The 21,650-nt window shown below is 36.9% G+C and overlaps 1 protein-coding gene across 49 annotated transcripts in view; it reads right to left on the bottom strand.

Annotated features, from left to right (window-relative positions):
• Positions 1 to 21,650, bottom strand: part of PHF21A (PHD finger protein 21A) — a 196,341-nt gene that overhangs the window by 151,291 nt on the left and 23,400 nt on the right. For 24 of the 49 annotated variants that reach the window (XM_055281781.2, XM_063640873.1, XM_063640893.1 and 21 more), the window contains 3 exons: positions 15,003 to 15,043; positions 6,985 to 7,121; positions 1,683 to 1,715 (listed from right to left, as the gene is read on the bottom strand). In XM_055281781.2, coding sequence (XP_055137756.1) covers positions 1,683 to 1,715; positions 6,985 to 7,038 — 87 coding nt within the window. In that variant the 5' untranslated portion in view covers positions 7,039 to 7,121; positions 15,003 to 15,043. Of the gene's footprint in view, positions 1 to 1,682; positions 1,716 to 6,984; positions 7,122 to 13,260; positions 13,388 to 15,002; positions 15,044 to 21,650 lie in introns of all 49 variants that reach the window. The other 25 variants (XM_063640874.1, XM_063640901.1, XM_063640900.1 and 22 more) reach the window with 2 other exon arrangements.

Raw genomic sequence — 21,650 nt, 5'->3', positions numbered from 1 at the left:
CTTCAGGTTAAGACAATTCTGTTACATGATCACCAACTATAACAGAAATGATAGTTTCTAGTAACATTTCACAGTTGCTGATAGTTTACCACATTAAATAGGAAAGGACTTGTTAATCTAAAGTCTACCACCTCTTGGCTCCCTAAATCCAATTTATTATTTATTTATTTATTTTGAGATGCAGTCTCGCTCTGTCGCCCGGGCTGGAGTGCAGTGACAAGATCTTGGCTCACTGCAACCTCTGCCTCCCAGGTTCAAGTGATTCTCCTGCCTCAGCCTCCTGAGTAGCTGGCTTTACAGGCACCCATCACCATGCCTGGCTAATTTTTGTATCTAAATCCAATTGAAATTGTGAATATACCAAAAAACTGAAGAAAAAAAGGAGAAGTTTCTTACGGAAGTGGGATCATTCAACAGGAATAAGTATGGGCTACCAATGCCAGCTCTCAACGTCAAAACACAATAGTTAGACCTGAGTTCTCAATTTGTAGAGATAAGTGTTATTTTTTTACTTCCAAAAATCAATGTGCCTCAGTACCATTCTTCAATCAAAAACTTGATTTTACTTTACAGTGAAGCCTGTATAGACTGTTTATCAACCCAGATATAAATATAGATATAGACATAGATATAGATATATAGATATACTTTGATAAACACTCTCCATACTTATGACCTAGTATCTAATGGTTACAAAAGAGACACTGCCCAATAATAAATATAATTATCAGAAGACAAGGTAAGTTTTTAGGAAAACATCTCTTCAGAAATAGAGAATAAAATGCCTAAGTGAAAAATGCCTATGAGAATTTAAAGAAAAGTTAACATTCTCTGTTAACTTTTCTGTTAGAAAGTAACATAAGGTACTTTTTAACCCTCCTTTAAGGGTTCTTTCAAAAATAAAATTTTCTAAAATGCTTCTTTTAAAAATTACTCTAGGCCGGGCGCGGTGGCTCACGCTTGTAATCCCAGCACTTTGGGAGGCCGAGGCAGGCGGATCACAAGGTCAGGAGATCGAGACCATGGTGAAACCCCGTCTCTACTAAAAATACAAAAAATTAGCCGGGCGTGGTGGCGGGCGCCTGTAGTCCCAGCTACTCGGAGAGGCTGAGGCAGGAGAATGGCGTGAACCCGGGAGGCGGAGCTTGCAGTGAGCCGAGATTGCGCCACCGCACTCCAGCCTGGGCGACAGAGAGAGACTCCATCTCCAAAAAAAAAAAAAAATACTCTAAAATTCTTACCCTGAACATAGAGAATTCAGTACTATTCAAATGTTCTATAATATAAACTCCAAGTAAATAAAAATGGTTTGGGGTCTCTTTTCATAATATTGGGATGACAGAAAGCCTCTAAAAACTCTGATTTTGAATAAGTGGGTTTATGGAAATGAATTTAAGCTATATGACAAGTATTAACTCAATATTTTTCTCCAAAATACTCAAACCAATTAATATAAAACCAAAATAATAGTAACAAAGATGAAATAATAGCTATATTAAAATAGAATGACTGAATATTTCTAAACCCTTATAACCAGAAGATCCATGTATTAAAAATAATTGCTATTAGAAATGAAATAATTCTTAAAAGTTAAGTACCATCTATATTTAAGTATTTTATGGTGATTTTATTTTAAATTATTTTTAACTTTAACAATTAAATGAATAACAATAGTAGTTTACCTGTGGATCCTGCTTCATTTGAGCAACCAGTTTCTGGTAATAAAGAGAGAAAAAGAGCCATCAGTCTTACATATTAACTCCCTACGGCTAATCAGGTTTGGATAAAAAAATCTACGATTTTAAGTTAACACAAAAAAAAGAGCAACACCACAATCAGAACAGACTAAAACCTTCTGTGATCCATGTAATAGGCTCAGGAGACACTTCCTTTAATAAAAAAATCAAACCACCACTTTACATTTGAAATGAAAAAGTGCCTGATTTTTAAATCTGGACAGAGATGGGTGACAGTGGCTTCCGAAGGGAATTTAACTGGATGCTCCAAAAGCCAAACATCCCTTTCAAATGTTGTCAATGTCTAGAGTCCCAAACAAGGCCTGGAAAGAAGCTGGCCCCACACAAAACCAGCCTGTTTATATACAGAGCAAAGTACAGATTTGGCAGGTCTATTGGTTTGGTTCTTACCACAGAAGGAGCTTAGTGTCCCATGTGACTTTGCCACTGTCTTCTCTCAAGAAGGAGTTGGGTGCAGGGGAGGATAAGTTCAGTGGGGCAGTGATGCTCAGTTTTTGAGAATAAGGAAGCGCAGGAACAATACAAAACTCTATCTAACTCGATTCCTCTGGGAAAGAGAGTGCTACCCAATATTGAATGGAAAAGATCTTTCTTTACTAGGGAAAACAGAAGCCCAAACAAATGGAAAGGAAAGAGGAAAGGAAAGGAACAGAAGGGAAGAAAAATGAATGTCTTTTGATCTAACCCAACTTCTAAAAACATCGCTGCCCAAAGTTAACAATAACCATAGACAGAAGAATATGAAGGATAAAGGAGCATCAGAAGTCCTAAAGTATCTGGGAATAAGCTATTACCCAAGTCAATTTTTCATGTAATGGAAAAATTTGTCACTCTCTTTTGGTGACAAGGCACTTTTAAATTGTTTAGTTGTAAGATAAAACCTTTCTAAAATATACTATATATTTATCTAACTACTACTTTTTTTTTTTTTGAGGGTCTTGCTCTGTCACCTAGGCTGGAGTACAGTGGTGTGATCATGGCTCGCTGCAGCCTTAACCTCCTGGGCTGAAGTGATCCTTCCACCTCAGCCTCCTGAGTGGCTAGAACCCCAGGTGCACACCAGCACACCTGGTTAATTTTTTAATTTTTTGTAGAGACAGGGTCTTGTTATGTTGCCCAGGCTGGTCTTGAACTCCTAGGCTCAAGGAATCCTCCCGCCTCAGCCTCCCAAAGTGCTGAGATTAAGGTGTGAGCCACCCGCCCTAACTTCTTAAAAAGAAGAAAAAAAATTTAAAAATCAAGCTTTTATCGATACTTAGAGGAATGATTATGTTAATATACTAAACTATAAACAATAGGTTCCTTACAAAAAAAAGGTCCCAAACTACTATGTTTTAAAGTTCTTAAATCCACATTGTAGTTTTCCAGTCCACTCCTTAACGTCAAGTAGTCAGCCAGCACATTTTGCTACTATTCCTTATTTGTTTTTTGTTTTTTAAAGATGGGGTCTTATTCTGTCACCCAGGCTGGAGTGCAGTGGCACAATCATAGCTCACTGCAGCCTCCAACTCCTGGGCTTCAGCAATCTTCCCACCTTAGCCTCCTAAGTAGTTGGGACTACAGGTGCACACCACCATATCCAGCTTTTTTTTTTTTTTTTAATATTTTTAAGAGATGAGGTCTCGCTATGTTATCCAGGCTGATCTCGAAATCCTGACCTCAAGCAATCCTCCCACCTCAGCCTCCAGAGTAGCTGAGATTACAGGCGTAAGCCACCATGCCCAGCTCTTGCTACTATTCTAACAACCCTGAAACCCAGCTCAAATTTGCTGTTTCAGACCTGCTGTGTGTTACACTCACTGGACTAATTTAAAAAGATGAGTGAATAGGTTGTAATAATCTAAGAAATCCTCCTTTAGTAAAATGTATAATCTTTGGTGTATCACTTCAGACATTTATTCTAATTGATCAAAAGTCTTTCTCCCTGATGCTAAGACACATTTTAGATAACTGAAGTTGCCAACCATGGGACCTCCAAATACACAAGGTATGTGTCACTATATGACTTCATATTTAATGGTAGTAGCTCTTCTATATCCTAGTCTTCACCTACAAAATAGAAACAATACATATTCTAAGAGGTTAAGGAGATTGAAACACAAGGTTTTATACACATACATGTTTACATTAATGCTAGCCACAGTCTTCAATGAAAAAAGCTCTTGATTTTCCTTTTTGATTTGGTTACCAGAGGGTTGGCTACTACGCTGTTACCTTTTAGAAGCTGAAAAAGGTTTTCTTCCAGACACTGGAATTTAAAAATTCACTGATAACCACATGAAGTCTTCACCTCTAGAGGAAATAAATAAGCCAATTTTTCTATCTATAAGCAGTTAAACTGCATTTTAGACAATCAGGGGTAGGACAGGACGAGCTAGGCAACTTACTGGACCATCCAAATCCCTAGTAACTTTAAGCTGAGATTGTGTTAACAAAGTTAGGTTACTTTCCGCCAGAATGCGGCAATATTTCTTGAGGATATACTTCACGCCAAAGGTAAGCAAAACAACCCATAGGCCAAATCTGGCCCACCAGCTGCTTTTGCAAATAAAGTTTTATGGAAAAGAGCCATACTCATTCATTTATATATTGTCCGTGGCTGTTTTGTCTGTGCAACAGCAGGGCAGAGTAGTTGTGACAGAAACCATAAATTACCCGCAAAGCCAGAAATATTTTACTGTGTCCCTTTACAAAAAAATTTGCTAACCTCTGCTTTTTTTTTTGAGATGGAGTCTCGCTCTGCCACCCAGGCTGGAGTGCAGTGGCGCAATCTCGGCTCACTGCAAGCTCCGCCTCCCGGATTCACACCATTCTCCTGCCTCAGCCTCTCCGAGTAGCTGGGACTACAGGCGCCCGCCACCACGCCCGGCTAATTTTTTGTATTTTTAGTAGAGACGGGGTTTCACCGTGGTCTCGATCTCCTGACCTCGTGATCCGCCCGCCTCGGCCTCCCAAAGTGCTGGGATTACAAGTGTGAGCCACCGCGCCCGGCCTAACCTCTGCTTTATACTATTCTCCATTCCATATGGAGTAAATACCCTGAAAATTTAAATGTGACTTCCATCAAATCTAAATAAGATCAAAAAAGGGAGGAGGAAAAAAGGCAATTTCCCCAAAAAGATGAGATGTCCATCACAGGACATTATTATTTAAGTATTTACTGAACACCAACTATGTGTACATCGCTACTTTCATAACTATCTCCCCATTCATAAAGAAAACACAAAGAACAAAAATATGCTTTCACTACACAATACCAGATAGTTTCAGAACACATTTTCTATCCAGTAAGCTCAATTTCAGCCCTAATCTCATTCCCTAACTGGAAATGCAACAAAGGATGGCTTTTGTCCCACTATTTAGTCAAATGTATGTTCTGGCTTTGGTCTCAGCCTAGTAACCAACGCCCCTACCTTGATGTCATTTCTGGCATGCCTCAATTTGTCATGATCAATGATTGTGTAGGTGACACCATATAAATTATTTTTTCAAAAATAGTAAAGTATTACCGATATAACTGGAGTGAAATATATGCTTTCTCTGTTAAAATATTATTGACATATAAATAAATGTTTATTATCACACAAACAAAATGTTGTATAAATAAAGGATGAATATAAAAGCTATTAATTTTATGCTCAAAGCTGACAGGTAATATGAATAGTAAGAGAGTGTTTAGAATAACTTTAAGAACTATATCCCTTTTGAGTCAACAAATGTAAATTTAAAATTTTAATTAGATTTAAAACAGAATAATAAATATTAAGTATTTTCATAATTGTGATGTTTATAAAATTGGTATGCTTGAATTCAGAATATGAAACAAAATATTTAGTAATTAACTTCAATTAATTTAGGTCATAAGCCTTTCAAGAAAGGATTATTTGGGACTTGCTCATATCTTGTGAAGAGGAGCTAAAGCAGAATGTTAACTTTGCCATCTCAATACTTCTTCAGAGGAAGAAAAACTCCAAAAATCACACGCAACATCATAAAATTATCCTTGATCCACACAAATTTCAGATTGATTACTGTACTCCCAGAATTCATTCTATGATGATGTCATCTTTGAATAAAATGTGAATTTAATTTTTATCACTTGCCATTCAGCCAAACTGGGTATTCAACACACCTCTATGTTAAACTAATTTCACTCAGAAAAAGATGAGCTTGTTTTTGTAACAAATTTCTGCTCTCCTCAATTAGTACCAGAAGCAAAGTTAAAAAAAAAAAAAAGTACACAGCTTATTACCTACTTAAAGAAGCCCACGTGCACAGGGCCAACTCTGCAGCGGAACAAGAGTTTAACGAGATCCGGAGCAGCAGCAGGGATTTCTGAACAGGTGCTTTTGAAGCTTCCTTTAAGTTCTCGCCCACACTAACTCTGAGCAATGTGCAGATCTAGTAGTTACCAAAGGCCCAAGATATTCTCCCAACGATTTCAAAAGTTAATGTTACCTTAGACTACTCAGATAAACAAAGGAAACTACACCTAAGAACAAACATCTTTAGAAAGTAGTTTTACTTATCCTTCTCTCCGCTCCCATATCCCCAATTGTTACAAATTCAAAAGTAGTCAATGCATCATCCCTTCTCACTTTTGAGTACCAAGGATTAGATACATGCATGTGTATGTGTGTCTTCGGCCTGATGTCCAGCTAAAGTCTAGAAAGATATAAAACAGTGGTACTCTGTTTACATAACAAATTTTAATTATGTAATTATATAAAGATAGCTTTTTGTAAAATATAAGAATTGTGAAATCTGAAATTTAAACATCTGTGAAGATAATCACATTTTCTTTAAGAAAGATTGGAATCAACGCATAAAGCTGAGTCATATGATCTGTAAAAACTTTAGTACATATGGTAGTTGAGTTAGACATGTTGTTATTTAAAACATGCAAGTTAAATCACATGAATAAAGTCCTTCAGATGAACCAAAAAGCAGAAAAAAGATTTCTTTCTTTTTGGTTAACACCTTTGGTATATGAAAAAAATCTTTTCAGTTCTTTTCTCTAGAAAGGAAGTCAGGAATACTTTCTTTAAGTTCTTAAAAGCAGAATCTATGACTTTGTCGAGTAGTGATAAAAGGCAAACGACATGACTCTTGGACAAAATTGTCTTAAAGATTATTAAAAACTATACTAAACACCAGAGATGGGCTTGTTTACTAATCTTAGCCATTACTTAACAACAATGTGGGAGAAGCCAATAATACAACGTACCTGGTGAACCTGAATTTCCACTTTAAGAGCCTCCTGTAGAGTCTGCAACTCCATCCTCTACCTTCTCCACTTTCTCTGCTAATTCTACAGTTTCTTCAGCCTCTGTTTAAAGTAACAAACTCCTCTTCTCACTGCAGCTGTAAAGATCATAAAATGTTTTGGATCATTACATTTGGAATAAATATAATATTTATGCCAAATAAATTATGTTAGTAAAAAAATATCTGATTCTCTAATGCAGGGCAAGAAATTTCCCAAAGAGATTTTTTTCCCCCAAAACAATTCTTCAAGTATTCCTCTAAAGAACACTTCAAATAACTAAGAAATGAAAAACCAAAAAAAGGGTTTAATCTGGTCATGGAAACATCTAAGCACCCACTACATGCTCAGCACTGTGTTAATCACTACATACTGAGGATACAGAGCTGAGTAAGACCACTTCTGCCTTCAATGAGACTATAACCATCCAGGACACATTGTCCTCAGAAAGAGACATATAACAACAGAATCATACTTTTTTTTTTTTTTTTGAGACGGAGTCTCGCTCTGTCGCCCAGACTGGAGTGCAGTGGTGCGATCTCAGCTCACTGCAAGCTCTGCCTCCCAGGTTCACGCCATTCTCCTGCCTCAGCCTCCCAAGTAGCTGGGACTACAGGTGCCTGCCACTACGCCCGGCTCATTTTTTTATATTTGTAATAGAGACGGGGTGTCACCGTGTTAGCCAGGATGGTCTTGATCTCATGACCTTGTGATCCGCCCATCTCAGCCTCCCAAAGTGCTGGGATGACAGGCGTGAGCCACCGTGCCGAGCCAAAATCATACATTTTTAAACTTCACACAGAGTGGACTGGAGAGTTCAGGGTTTCTCGGAGGTTAATGAATGCCAGGGTAGTTTTATTTGGATGGGTTCTTACTCTATATAAAAAATAGAGAAACTCAAAATGGGGAAATTCTAGTATAACTTAAACATTTACATTTAACAAATTAATACTGAAAATAGACAAATACAATGCAACATAACTGTGCTATCCACAAAGTTATGACGTGGATATTTTAAAATGTATCTACCGTGTGTACTATGAGGTGGTCTAGTAATGGAACACATGTCCAGCTTTACAATGAAAATCATCTTCTTTCAAGCTTGCCAGTCATCTCTTTGACTATACATATAATGGCATGTGGAGATAATGTCAAAAGTCTAAATCTGTTAATGTGACACCCAGCTTGACCTTCCTATCTCCGGTAATCATCACTACTCTAATTTAAATTATTTCGATGGCTAATTTATCCTTTATTGTTTTTTTCTTTTCTTGAATGTGGCCTTAGACATGATTTTAGGTACTCTGTCAAACCAAAAGTCTGTTTTTACCTAAATAAATTTAAATTTTACTTCAAATTTCTTTTATTCTTTGCACCTATAAAGCTTGTAGCTAGAGTAGCTTTTTAGCATTCATATAAATTGGGGAAGGGAACAATCAGAAAGTTAGAGGAACCACTACTCCTTAAACCAATACAATAAGATTCATGATCTTCATATTTCTAAATATTATTTACCTACGGGTAAAGTCTATATTCAACCTAAGTTTTCTAAGAGTCCTTTGAAAACTGGTTTAACAGAGTTATAATGGAATCATTAACTAGGGAATATATTCTTGTGAATATGAGTTTTCAATATATTTGCTTATTCTCATTAGGCAGAAAACATCAGCAGAAATCTCTCTCTTAGGGCTTATATACTAGATTATATAACATCAAAATACTCAAACCTAAAAAAGAATAAATTCCAAAAGTGCAAAATTCCTTTAAATTCACATTTGCAAATGATAGGAAAAGTTTACTGTATAATGATAATGTTAGCCAAAACATTTTAAAAGGCAGTATATTTAAGGGAGATATTAACAATTTAGAAAGGGAGACATACTATGGTGAACAAATCTGGGTAGTTTTAGCTACTATCTTTTAAAATATTTGGAATGATAACCAATCAATCAATAAATAGCAGAATCATTAAGTCACTAAGACCAAGATTTTTGTTATCATGTAAGCTTACTCTACCTGCAATACTAAAGTTAAAACTACACAGCCACTTTAATTTTAAATAATAAAATAATCTCCCTACTCAAATTCCTGACTTATGTATTACAGTTCTTCTTGAAAACAACACTTGGTTTTCAATTTTTACAAGGCTCTACCAGAAAATGTGTCCAAAATGATTCCTTATAATTTTTGTCAAGAATCACTTTGAAGTTGAAGGGGTATTTTTCAAATATTCATACTTCATTCTACTGACAGTAACATAAAACCATAGTTCAACTCAATTCACATAAACTCTGGAAATGAACAGCAGGTTAAAACACAAAGAACTTACATTATACATGACAAAGGGCTAATACAGTTTATATATTTAGGGCCCTCAAAAATTGATAACAAAAATCTATGAAAAAACAATTTACAGAAGAAATAAGAGTGACCAACAAATATGAAAAACTTCCATCTTCAATTAAGACACAGAAATATAACTAAGACTATATGCTTTGTCTATCAAACTGAAGACCTACAAAACAATAATACTCTGAGCTGTCTAGAATTTGTGTCAGGTGCCACTTCGCAATTTGCTGATGGTTATCTCTAGGTAGTAGCACTGTCAGTTATTTACTTTCTTCTTTTTGGGGTATTGATATTTTCAAAATTTTCCATAAAAAATACGCACATCTTTTTAAACAAGAAGACATTAACCAAGGATTTGTAGATAAAGCATCAGAAAATGTTATGCTATCAAACAAAATGCTCAGGAAAAGAAGAAGTTAAAACCAGGGTTTAACCTGAAGACTGTAAATGTCAAAGAGTGCCTCGCACAATAATAAGCCTGCAACTCAAGTTAATGAGGAGCTGATGGCTTTTACTTTCTCCATCAGATTGTTGTCTGCTTCTCAGAGATACACAAAGGCATGAAGTTTTATTCAGCAAGGACTCTAAATGCCAATTACTCATTTTATTTCAAAATGAAACTGAAAGGGTTTAAAAAGTTAGGACTAGTTGTAGAAAAACATATGAAGGATTAGAAGATTCATTTGAAATTCTTTTTCTTTTCTTCAGAAAGATCTCTTTCTGGATAGTAATTTTAAGAGACTGGTCTGTGCGGAAAGAAACAAATTATAGACATGTATTTATAATTTACAAAAACAAGGCAGGTACATGTTGAATCTTGTTTTTTTAATTTTATTTTTTCTTGTAGAGAATGGGTCTCATATGTTGCCCAGGCTGGTCACGAATATATGCTGAATGTTTTGAAAAAATTTTTTTTCCTGAGACAGGGTCTCACTGTGTCACTCAGGCTAAAGTGCAGTGGTGCGATCACGGCTCACTGCAGCCTCAACTTGCTGGGCTCAAGTGATCCTCCTGCCTCAGCCTCTTGAGTAGCTGTGACTACAGGTGTGCCCCACCACATCCAGCTAATTTTTGTATTTTTTTGTAGTGACAGGGTTTCGCCATGTTGCCCGGGCCGGTCTTGAGCTCCTGGGCTAAAGTGACCCATCCACCTTCAGCCTCCCAAAGTGTGGGATTACAGGTGTGAGCCACTGCACCCAGCTGAAAAAATATTTTGAGGTCTTGGACATCTCATGCAGTCATCATCTGAATACCACTGGGAGGCAGTTTATAGCATCAAAAGAATTACTTGCCACATTTGTAAAAGATGATTTAACATATTTTGACCAATTTTAACAAGTTATAAATAACAAATCAGTTGCTGCAAGGTGAATACCATCAGACTCACAAGACGGTAACACACTGCATTCCACCATAATGAATGACTCTCGCCATCCAACAGCTCTACAAGTCACTATCAGCAAGGCCACTTGCCCCTAGCCCAAAATATTAGCATTTGCAATCTTCCAAACTGTACACATCAAACCACTCTGACACCTAATGGCCTCTAACTTTCCAATAACAACAACAACAACAAAACATAAAAACCAAACACACAAACCAAACAAACAAAAACAATAATCAAATCCCACTAAAAAGGTCAGCCATGGTATCTGGAAAGCACACTCACCATCCCAAAAAACAAAAAACGCTAATTCTACTTACTCACTGTGTGACTACTCTCATCCTCAGGGTTTGTTTGTTTGCTTGTAAATCAGGAAAATGGAAACAATATCACCTACTTCATAAGACTGTTGTGGTTTAAATAAGGCAAAATTATAGGAAAAGCCCTTTGCAAACTGTAAAGTTTTATGATAGTTTTAATACACTTAATTCTTTTCTCTATACATACTTTTTAATAGAACTTCTCTACATAGTATATATCTAGAAGACTGTAGGCTTTTCTGTTCTCAAATTCTCTATGGATGTTCTTCTAACTATTTCTCTGGGTATACTTCTGCTTGAAGATATGTGACCTGCAGGTCTTTCATTATGATTCTAATAACTTGTAGGATAGCTATAACTCCAATTTTACTGCTAAGAAATATTTTGCTGTTACTGAGTTGACAGAAACCTTTTTCCAATCAAAACTTGACTCATCAGCCAACATTTCTCTTTTTTTTTTTTTGAGACGGAGTCTCGCTCTGTTGCCCAGGCTGGAGTGCAGTGGCGCGATCTCGGCTCACTGCAAGCTCCGCCTCCTGGGTTCACGCCATTCTCCTGCCTCAGCCTCTCTGAGTAGCTGGGACTACAGGCGCCTGCTACCACACCCGGCTAATTTTTTTTGTATTTTTAGTAGAGACGGGGTTTCACCGTGGTCTCGATCTCCTGACCTCGTGATCCGCCCGCCTCGGCCTCCCAAAGTGCTGGGATTACAAGCGTGAGCCACCGCGCCCGGCCCAGCCAACATTTCTTTAACGATAAGTCCATGACACAGCGTGCCCCCAAACTGTCCCTAAAAAGGACAACTCCATGTTCTCTATACCATGCATTTATTTGGTGTGAAACTCCTCTGCTTTTTATCTATATTCTCAGACACAATGTTTAAAGTAGGTTTAACTCATTTTTTTAAGTAGGAAAAAGTAGGTCTTGACAGTCATCTACGTATCTTTACTTCTTGTCCCATGCTTAATATTTGAATATCAGGTTTCAATTTGTACAAAATACTTCCTACTATGTATCTAACATGTAGGGAGATAAAATGATATCTTTACTAGTGGTAGTGCTAAAATTACCATGAATGCTAAAAATAATAAAATTATTTTAATACTATTTATTAAAAACTTTAACATTTATTAACATGAATCAATACAAATGACAACATTAAAAAACATAATGTAATGTCTATTTTCTTATCATTTAGCAAATTTTCAACACATCTTGATTTATTTTCATCACAGTGTTTCTTTTATGACACTCCACAGGTGAACAGAAAATACTACTGCACAAAGAGCTTGGCAACCCTGATTTTAGAGGCAAAACCCTCTGAATCTGGTAAGGTTACTATGTTCAAATTCTGGTGTGATAGCTGTTGACCTCCTTAGCTAGTTGGATGTTTCTATACTATCAAATTATATTTAATAATGTTGTTTCCTATTAAATCAAAAAATATATATGCATACATATCATTACATTTATGATACCTAAATGTCTGAATGTATGTGAGTATAAAATATCTTTCTAATCTCTATTTGTTTTGGAGGGGGTGGGGGGCGGGTCCTCATTTTTTAAAAAAGGAATCTCTACGCAGGTCATACCTCCACTGCAATGTGCAGGCTATTATGGTGCTTTGGGCCAGGCCGGGGTTCCCCATAGCACCCTCCTTCACAAGTCTGTGTAGTGTCCTGGACCCCTCCCTACCATCATCAGTGCTCAGCCCAATACACAGTTTCTACCTCTGCTTCCTGGGGTCCAGGCTGTCTGCATACACACATTCTTCTGTTTCCTAACTTTCTTTACAAAAATCAAGCATGTCTACTAAATTATCCCAACCACATCCAACGAAAGGAAAACTGAGTAAATTTTAAAATAAACAGAAATTGAAAATGGAGGAGGTTGGGGAGCAGGGTATGAGAGCATAGTGACAATGAGGCCAAGGTTTTAGAACTAGTCACATTTACCAGAATGTTACTAATATTTAGTGACTATTTAAAAAAAAACTGTCCAGACAAGCCTGGCCAGAATCTTACAAATATATACCACACAAAGGATAACGCAAGTGGGTGTGGTAGTCTCAGCATAACCAATAAATACTTAATAGAAGTGGAAGTTATGGGAGACAGATTTCAGATCAATATAAGGAAAAGGAAGAACTAAGGATAAGAGTCATACAAAAAAGGAATGGGTTACCTTATGAGGTAGTGGGCTCCCTGTCATTAGAAGTATTCAAGAATGCTGCATATCATATCCCCCTCTTGGAGATTCACAATGCACATTAGCATATTAAAGGTTCTGAGAAGTCCTGCAGTAAAGAAACCTGTTTAACTTTGTTTAATGCAGCATTTCCCAAATTACTTGACCACAGAACCCTTCTCCCACCCCCACCCCACCTCAATAATACTTATTTTTGTGGAAGTAGAATTCCTCAGAATACATTATAGAAAATGAGCTACATTTTTTTAAAATGTGGTATTCAATATGTACCTGAATAACAGCCTGTCAGGGATCTAGAAGAAACTGCCACACAACATAAAATATTGGAGGAGAAGGCCCTTAACCCATTTATACCTAGTGTTCCATTATTGGAACACTAAGCCTGTGGGAGTTATTTATATCCTACTACTCGAGTTCATTGCCAAGGTCTGATTTTTCACAAAAAAAATTTGCAACCTCTGGTATAAATGGGTTAAGGTCCCTTCTCTAAGATTCTATCCCATGTCAAAGTAAAGAGCTATAGGATCTTGATTATTTATTTTAAAAGGTTTAATGAGAGAAAGGCAAGTAGAATAAAAAGGTAGTAAATGCAAGGATTAACTAGTTCAAGTGCCTCCATGAAACATGTTCAAATCCCAGTTCCCAAAAGGAAGAGAGACACCACAAGCACCATAAACTATCAAAAGGAAACCTTGGCCAAATATCTACTAGATCTACTCCACCCACCAAGTTAATTACTATTTGAGAGAGGATTTAAAATTTTTTTTTAAAAGGAGTAGTCTTGCACTAGGCGACTACCCTATTCCAGCTATCTTATTTGAGTGTAATTTTTTTCATAACACACACTCTCCTAATAAAGTTAATATTTGTTTGATGGCTAGCCACTAGATTGCCCTGTGCATTCAAAGAAATGTTTAAGAGTGATGAAGAGCCATTAAAAAAATCTATCAAAGTAGATATTAGGAAAAAATGTTTGCCTGTATGCCCCACAATTACATTTCTCTCTCTCTCTTTCTCTCTTGTTCCTTTTGAAGAATTATATAAAACAACACACGCTAAAAATTTACTATCAAACATGAGGCTAACTAATCCAATATTAAGTTTAAGAATGTAAATAAACACGAGTCTCAAATTTCAAAGTCAAGTTTCCACAGTTAAATTAACCTAAGCCATTTTGCACATATACTAAGGCCATCAAATATAACAGCATATTAAGTAACACAAAACACTACAGGAATCTTCATCTTCTTTTTTTAAGAGATGAGGGTCTTGTTTTGTTGCCTGCTTCAAGCTGGACGACTTGAATTGGCTCAAGCCATCCTCCTGCCTCAGCTTCCTGAGTAACTGGAGCTATAGGCACACACCACTGGGCCTAGCTGGGAATCTGAACTTTTGAATTTCTTGACTTTTGAATTCTCAACCCGAACCATTGCATTGAGGACATTTTTGGAAAACGAGACTTTTACATTTTAACAGGTTATCGAATGGTGGAACATGCAGGCCTAGCTGTATTAGCAGAAACACAAATGCGTTTGAAGTATAGCTACGTGAAATTAGACAATTCATTTCCACTCAGTGCAAATAGCAAAGCCCCATTTCTGAGAGACAGCCTATTTGCAAAAAAAAAAAAAAAAAAAAAAAAAAATCACAATATTTGAATAATTATCCAGCTAGCATCAGGATCAGGCATACTATGTCTACCTAGTGAAAGTACTTACCAATTCTGGGGAAACTGGCTCTCCTTCAGCTCTCTAGCCCCCTATAACAGAAGAACGGGAAAATGGAATTAGACAACACACACATATTTATGACATGTCATTAAAAGCTGAAGACTCAAAGATTTCTGATTTTAAGAAGAAAAAACAAAACACACAAAAGTTTCCGAAGTTTTAAAACCCAAAAGAAAAAAAGAAGCAATAGGTAATTTTTACAGCAAAGAAAAGAACTCAAGAGCAGTTAAATCACTACTTTTCCACAGTTCTTCAAGACAAGGAAAAGTAAGTAGTTGATAATTTTCCTTTCCTAAGAGACACATAGAAATGAAATGCACCTCATTTAAATAACATACAACTACTCCTTCATCCCCAACAAGTGACCTCTACTGTCAGTTGTTTTACATTAACAAATTAAGCTAACATCACTAGTTCTTAGTTTGGTCCTCATAAAAGGCATTTTTTTCAATTAATCTTGAAATGTATTTGCCTTATATGAGGCTTTAAAATCACAGCATTTTATAATAATGTATAGTCAGAATTTTAATTAAACTTTTTTCACATTCTTAGATGTGTCTCACCTTTTTTTTTTTTTGAGACAGAGTCTCACTCTGTTGTCCAGGCTCAAGTGCAGTAGCACAATCACAGCTCACTGCAGCCTCAACCTCCCAGGCTCAAGCAATCCTCCCACTTCAGCCTCCTGAATAGCTAGGACTTCAAGTATGCCACCATGCCTGGCTATTACTTTATTTTTTTGTAGAGTCAGGCCTCACTGTGTTGCCCAAGCTCGTATCAAACCCCTGGGCTCAAGCAATCCTCCCCGCCTCAACCTCCCAAAGTGCTGGGATTACAGGTGTGAGCCACTGTGCCTGGCCACATCTTACCACTTTAGATTGTAAACCACATACACAAAAGCTATTTGTTTCTATTCCATATATCTAATCAGTGATGAAGCCAGAAAGAAAATTTAGGTTTTGGGATCCCAACCCAATATTAGGAAACAAAAATTAAAACTTCTCCCTTAATATTTTAGTATTAAATTATTTAAACTCCACTATGCTATGCTCTAAAACTACATGTCTTCCTTTTGCCTTAAATATGGTGTTTGCTGACTGATATTACTCCAATAGTGTCTCATTGCCTCAGGGAATATTTCAAAAGAGCTTCATGTCTCCCAGATTGTAAATCTTTGTTTAATCATGTACAGTAATACCAAACATACGATAAAATTATTTAAAAGGGCCCCAGTTCATGCAGTTAGCACTCATTTCCGAAGAAAGTCAATGTGCTATTCTATTCTGCCTTTTCTTTAGCAGCTGTCCTTTTTAAAGTTCTCAGGCCCCTGCAAATAACAATTTTAATCACCAAGGTTAGGATGACTCCCAACCAAAAGAGAAATCACGCAACAATCTGTAGAACAATGCAGTTATTAAAAAGTGGATTCTTAACACTACTGATATCTATAGGACTCTGTGCCACTCAAAAGGTTGCCTCAAACAGTACCAGGCACATAGTAAATGCTCAATAAATGTTTGTTAAGTCAATGAATTGACTAAACAGACACTTAAGCTGTCTGTTGAGGGCTTATCTTCCCTATTAGGGCTTTCATGTTAGCTCTTTTAGGCTAGGGATAATTTCTTACGCATCGATTTCCAGCAGCATTATTTGTTAAATGAATGACTTTCTGGAACTGTTTTCTTTTTTTTTTTTTTTTTTTTTTTTTTTGCATATACCAGTTTATTTTAATTGAAAATTCAAATAATACCAATACTCATAAAAAAATCCATTCAATTATATTCAGTAAACAGTCTTCCTCTTCTTGCCGGTAGATATCTGTAACTCTTTCCACAGGTTCCTTTTTTTTTTTTTTTTTTTTTTATTATACTTTAGGGTTTTAGGGTACATGTGCACAATGTGCAGGTTTGTTACATATGTATCCATGTGCCATGTTGATTTCCTGCACCCATTAACTCGTCATTTAGCATTAGGTGTATCTCCTAATGCTGTCCCTCCCCCCTCTGGAACTGTTTTCATCCAAGTTGTTGATTAGGAAGTAAAATATTACCATTTTAAAATATAGTAAAAAGGAAAAGACTGATAAATTGGACAAAATTAAAATTAAGAACTTCTGTTCATCAAAAAAACACCATTAAGAAAGTGAAAAGGTAAACCACAGAATTGGAGGTGATAATTATAGTATGTATAATCAACACAGGCTTATACCCAGAATATATAAAATACGTTGAAATTCAAAGTGATGAGGATGGGACTGGGATTTTAACTTATACAGCATTTGAGAAAGTATTAATAAATGCTGCTGAAAAGTCATCTTCAACAAAAGGCAGCACAATCTACATATACTTTATCTCCAAGGCATTTTCTCCAAAAATGAGTAGCAGGGCCAATCCTAAACTGATAAAGAATTTTGCCACGATATCCTGAAATCATGATGTCATGAAACTGCTCATAAGACTATTTGTAGGGACTGCAGAAATCGCATAGAAAATCAAAGCCAGAGAAGTTAAGTGATTTCCCCAAGGTCACTCAGCTAGCTGACAGTGAAGCTGGAGAAGAACTCACGGGCCCGAGATTCCTTGGCTGAGCTCATTTTCCACTAAACCTCACTTTCTCTTAACCCGCTGCAGGAGTTACTCTTCTAAAAAACAAACTACAATAAACACTAGCAAAATATTTTTGGAAAAGTCTGCACATACAGTTTTAAAGAAAAATCACATAAGTAAGCCATCTTAAAACATGAAATCCTGGCCGGGCACAGTGGAACATGCCTGCAATCCCAGCACTTTGGGAGGCCGAAGCGGGTGGATCACGAGGTCAGGAGATCGAGATCATCCTGGCCAACATGGTGAATAGTAATTATTTAGTAGAAGTCTCTACTAAAAATACAAAAAAAAATTAGCTGGGTATGGTGGTGTGACCTGTAATCTCAGCTACTCGGGACGCTGTGGCAGGAGAATCACTTGAACTCGGGAGGCAGAGATTGCAGTGAACTGAGATCGCGCCACTACACTCCAGCCTGGCGACAGAGTGAATCTCCGTCCCAAAAAAAAAACAAATCATGAAATCCTTTAAACCTAAGGGATCCCCATGAATGGGCTTCAGAGGGGTCTGTCAACTCCTTCCTACTATATGCTAAATTCTTACATACCAGCATAGGTACACCTTTCTTGGAAGAGGGTCCCCGGCTTTAATTGGTTTCATAATGAGGTTCACATACCCAAAAAGAGGAAATTATTTTTAGACTAATGATTCTTAAACACTGTGCACATCAGAAATCCCAAAGTGTTTCCTCTGAAGATTGAATATTAATTGACTACCATTTGGAAATTGAAAAAAAAAAGAAAAGCAAATATTTTATTTCTATAATCTAAGAAAACTGAGCAGCAAAAAGCAAGATCTATACACACATTTGTGCTTTTTACACTATCCATGTGTAAAACATATTTAAGTCTGAAATGCAAGTTTGATTTCTTCATGTTAAGCTAGTTAAAAGCCGCTTAGTTTGTTTCTCACATACATTTCACACTTCTAACTAAGGTACTTCAAAATTTTAACCATATTTGCCTAAACTTTTAAAAGATAGATTTGTTCTTGAAAAATATATCCAAAACACCTAAGTTAGAGTAAATGAAATTAGTTTTGCTTTTAGAGGTGTTATACTATCTTGCTAATACAATGTCATACAATTTTTTGCAAACTGAAGATTGTTCACCTCTCCAGAACTTCACAGGTAACTGCTCTAATTAGAGCTGGTAAAGAAACAAATCATCCTGATTTCTGATATGGTTATAATATTTTAAATATTATAAATAAATCTAAAGCGATTAACAATTATTTAAATACCTTTTGTAAAATATCTGAAACCCTTGCAACATGAAGAATCTGTATTAAACAAAACTTGCAGAGAAAAAGTTTAATACTAGATCATGTCTTAAATTAGGCTAAAATTTAATTCACCCTACTACAAATTTCAAATGATTAAGTTTATAGCCTGTGCTCAATCATAAATTTTGATAAGGGACTAGAATAGCACAGATAATTGTCATTCAAAGACACTTTAAAATGTCACCTTACCCAGAAGATTCAATCTCTTCTCTTCCCCTACTACACTAAGCTGATAGAGGCCCCAAAACTGAGCTTTATACACCACTGGCTTTACTGCTTTTTATGTACCCTTCCTAACTTCAAACAGAAAGCAAGTAAGTTGAAATAAATTTAAATGCAGATAAGTGGTTAGAAGAAAAAGCAGAATCCCACTTGATAGGTTTAGTCCTTGGGGCCCCAACGTCTTAATAACCATCCCTCTTGTACCCACCTCTCTTACCCTCTCCTGGACATTCCTCTAGCTCTTTTCCTTTCACTCTCATGGAGCATCAACTTTCCCCTCATCATTACTGGATCATTTTGTTCCTTCTATCTTAAAAAATAATAATTAAAAAAAAAAGCCCTCTTGACTCCATATCCTTCTCTAGTCATTGTCCCTGTCTAGGCTCACATTTATAGCAAAACCCCCTGAAAGAGGTAACCATACTCCCTCTCTCTAATTCCTCTCCTCCCATTCTCTGTTGAACACAACCCATTAGGGCCTTTGCCTCCCTCCATTCTTGTGAAGATCACCAATGATTTAACAGTTGTTAAATCCAACAGAAAATAGTCTTCACTTCCTTGACCAGTATCTTTTGACCCACTGCTCATTTCTTCCTCCTCGAAATTTTTTTCTCTTGACTTCCAAGAGACCATCCTCTCTTGATTTTCTTCCTCAACTCTCTGGCTACTCTCCTTGGTTTCTTTTGCTGGTTTCTCCTTGCCTCCAACACCTCAAAATGTGGAACTGTCCCAGGACTCAGTTCTTGGAACTCTTCCCCTTAGGTGATCTCACAGTCTCATGGCTATAGAAGGATCTACACACTGGCAATTCCCAATGTTTATCTCCAGCACATATCCTTTCCCTGAATTCCAAACTCATATACCCAACTGCCCACTCAACACTGGTCAAATAGGTATCTCAAGCTCAACACATCCAAAACTAAACTCCTGACTACCTCTCTCCTAACTTCCTCCTCAGAGTCATTCCCATCTCAGTAAATGGTAACTCCACCCCCTCAGAAGAAAAAATCCTAAAAGTCATCTTAAGACTTCTTTTTCCACACTCCACATCTACTCCAACAGCCAACCATGTGCCTCTACCTTCAAAATATGTCCACCATGACCCCTTGTCTCAACTCTCCTACCCTGCCACCTCCCTGGTCCGAGTCACCTTCACCTTTCTCCTAGATAATTGCAACAGCCTCCTAACTGGCCTCCCCAATTCTACCCTAGCCCCGCTAAGGTATATTCTCTCGCAAGCCAGAGTAAGCTTTTCAGAATCCAAGACAGATCTTGTTACTCCTCTGCTCAAAACCCTCCAGTGGCTTCCCATCATACTCCGAGAAAAGATGAAGTTCCTTTCAATGGCCCACAGGCACTAAATGATTTGGGCCTCTGCCACTCAAGCCGTCCCATCTCCCTATTGCTCAATCCGTTCCAGCAACACTGGCCTCTTTTCCGTACTTCAGACCCTCCAGGAAGTTCCCTTCTTGGGGCCCTGGAACACTCTTTTCCTCCAAATATCTTCATGGCTCACTCCCTCAAATTATTGAGGAAATCTACAGCAGTTTCAAGAGCAAAAGAATACTAAAATAAAGACTAAAACTATCATCAGAATTGTTCCGCTCCCCAACTTTTACTTATGCTCTTCCTTATAACAAGAATAATAATACCTTTTTACCCTCTCTCTAACTATCCAAATCTCACCCACACACTAGGGTCCAGACAAAGACTCGCTGATTAACAGAGATCTGCTCAAACCATCCTAATTCCCAATTCTTCCTTTGTTTAAACTCCTAAAGTGTTTATCCTCTTTCTCATTCATTTTCAAATTTAACCACACACTGCCTCACATTTTAATCTAACCTATATGACATCTCCCTAACTAGAACACACACATACACATACACAAAAGAATAGAATACCTTGTACAAGTAGTTCTCAATCCTAGATTAGGATAACACATACAACTTCAAAAAATAGAGGTTCACAGGCCCTACCCTTAAAGATATTGAATATATTATGTCTTATTTAGAACCCATAGATCTGTATTTAAGTTCCCCCAAAAGATTCTAATAGGGAGCCAGGATTAGAAACTACTGCCTGCCTTACAGTACTCTGCTTCCTTCAGTACCTAGGAAAGTAGGCCTTCAAACAGCCTAAAACTAGAATGGACACCTCAGAGGGCAGATCATACCTTCATTTCACAGAGGAACAGAGGTCCAAGAAGTCCAGATGACTAGCTAAAATCTACAAAGATAATGATAGGCAAAGCTCAGCCTAAAACCCAGATTCATTGCTCTCAATCTAGGAATCTTTCCATTAGACTGTACATAAATAAATGAAAGTAATAAAAATCCACAATTCACAGATGGGTGTAGTAAACACTGATTATCTATTACTTGACCAGTGGTTGTAGTGTCTAAGTTCTAAAACAGTGCATATTAACTTCTATATGCTTGAAATGTGAGCCACACTAGCTAATAAAAGACTTTGAGGCCAGAGGGTAATTACAGAAAGGCTTTTAAGTAAAATAAAAAACAAAAAAAT

The sequence above is a fragment of the Symphalangus syndactylus genome, chromosome 6, assembly GCF_028878055.3.
Source record: "Symphalangus syndactylus isolate Jambi chromosome 6, NHGRI_mSymSyn1-v2.1_pri, whole genome shotgun sequence".
In the NCBI taxonomy this organism is placed as follows: domain Eukaryota; kingdom Metazoa; phylum Chordata; class Mammalia; order Primates; family Hylobatidae; genus Symphalangus; species Symphalangus syndactylus.
The sequence above is the reverse complement of the archived record's forward strand: the minus strand, read 5'-3'. Positions and strand labels throughout refer to the sequence as shown.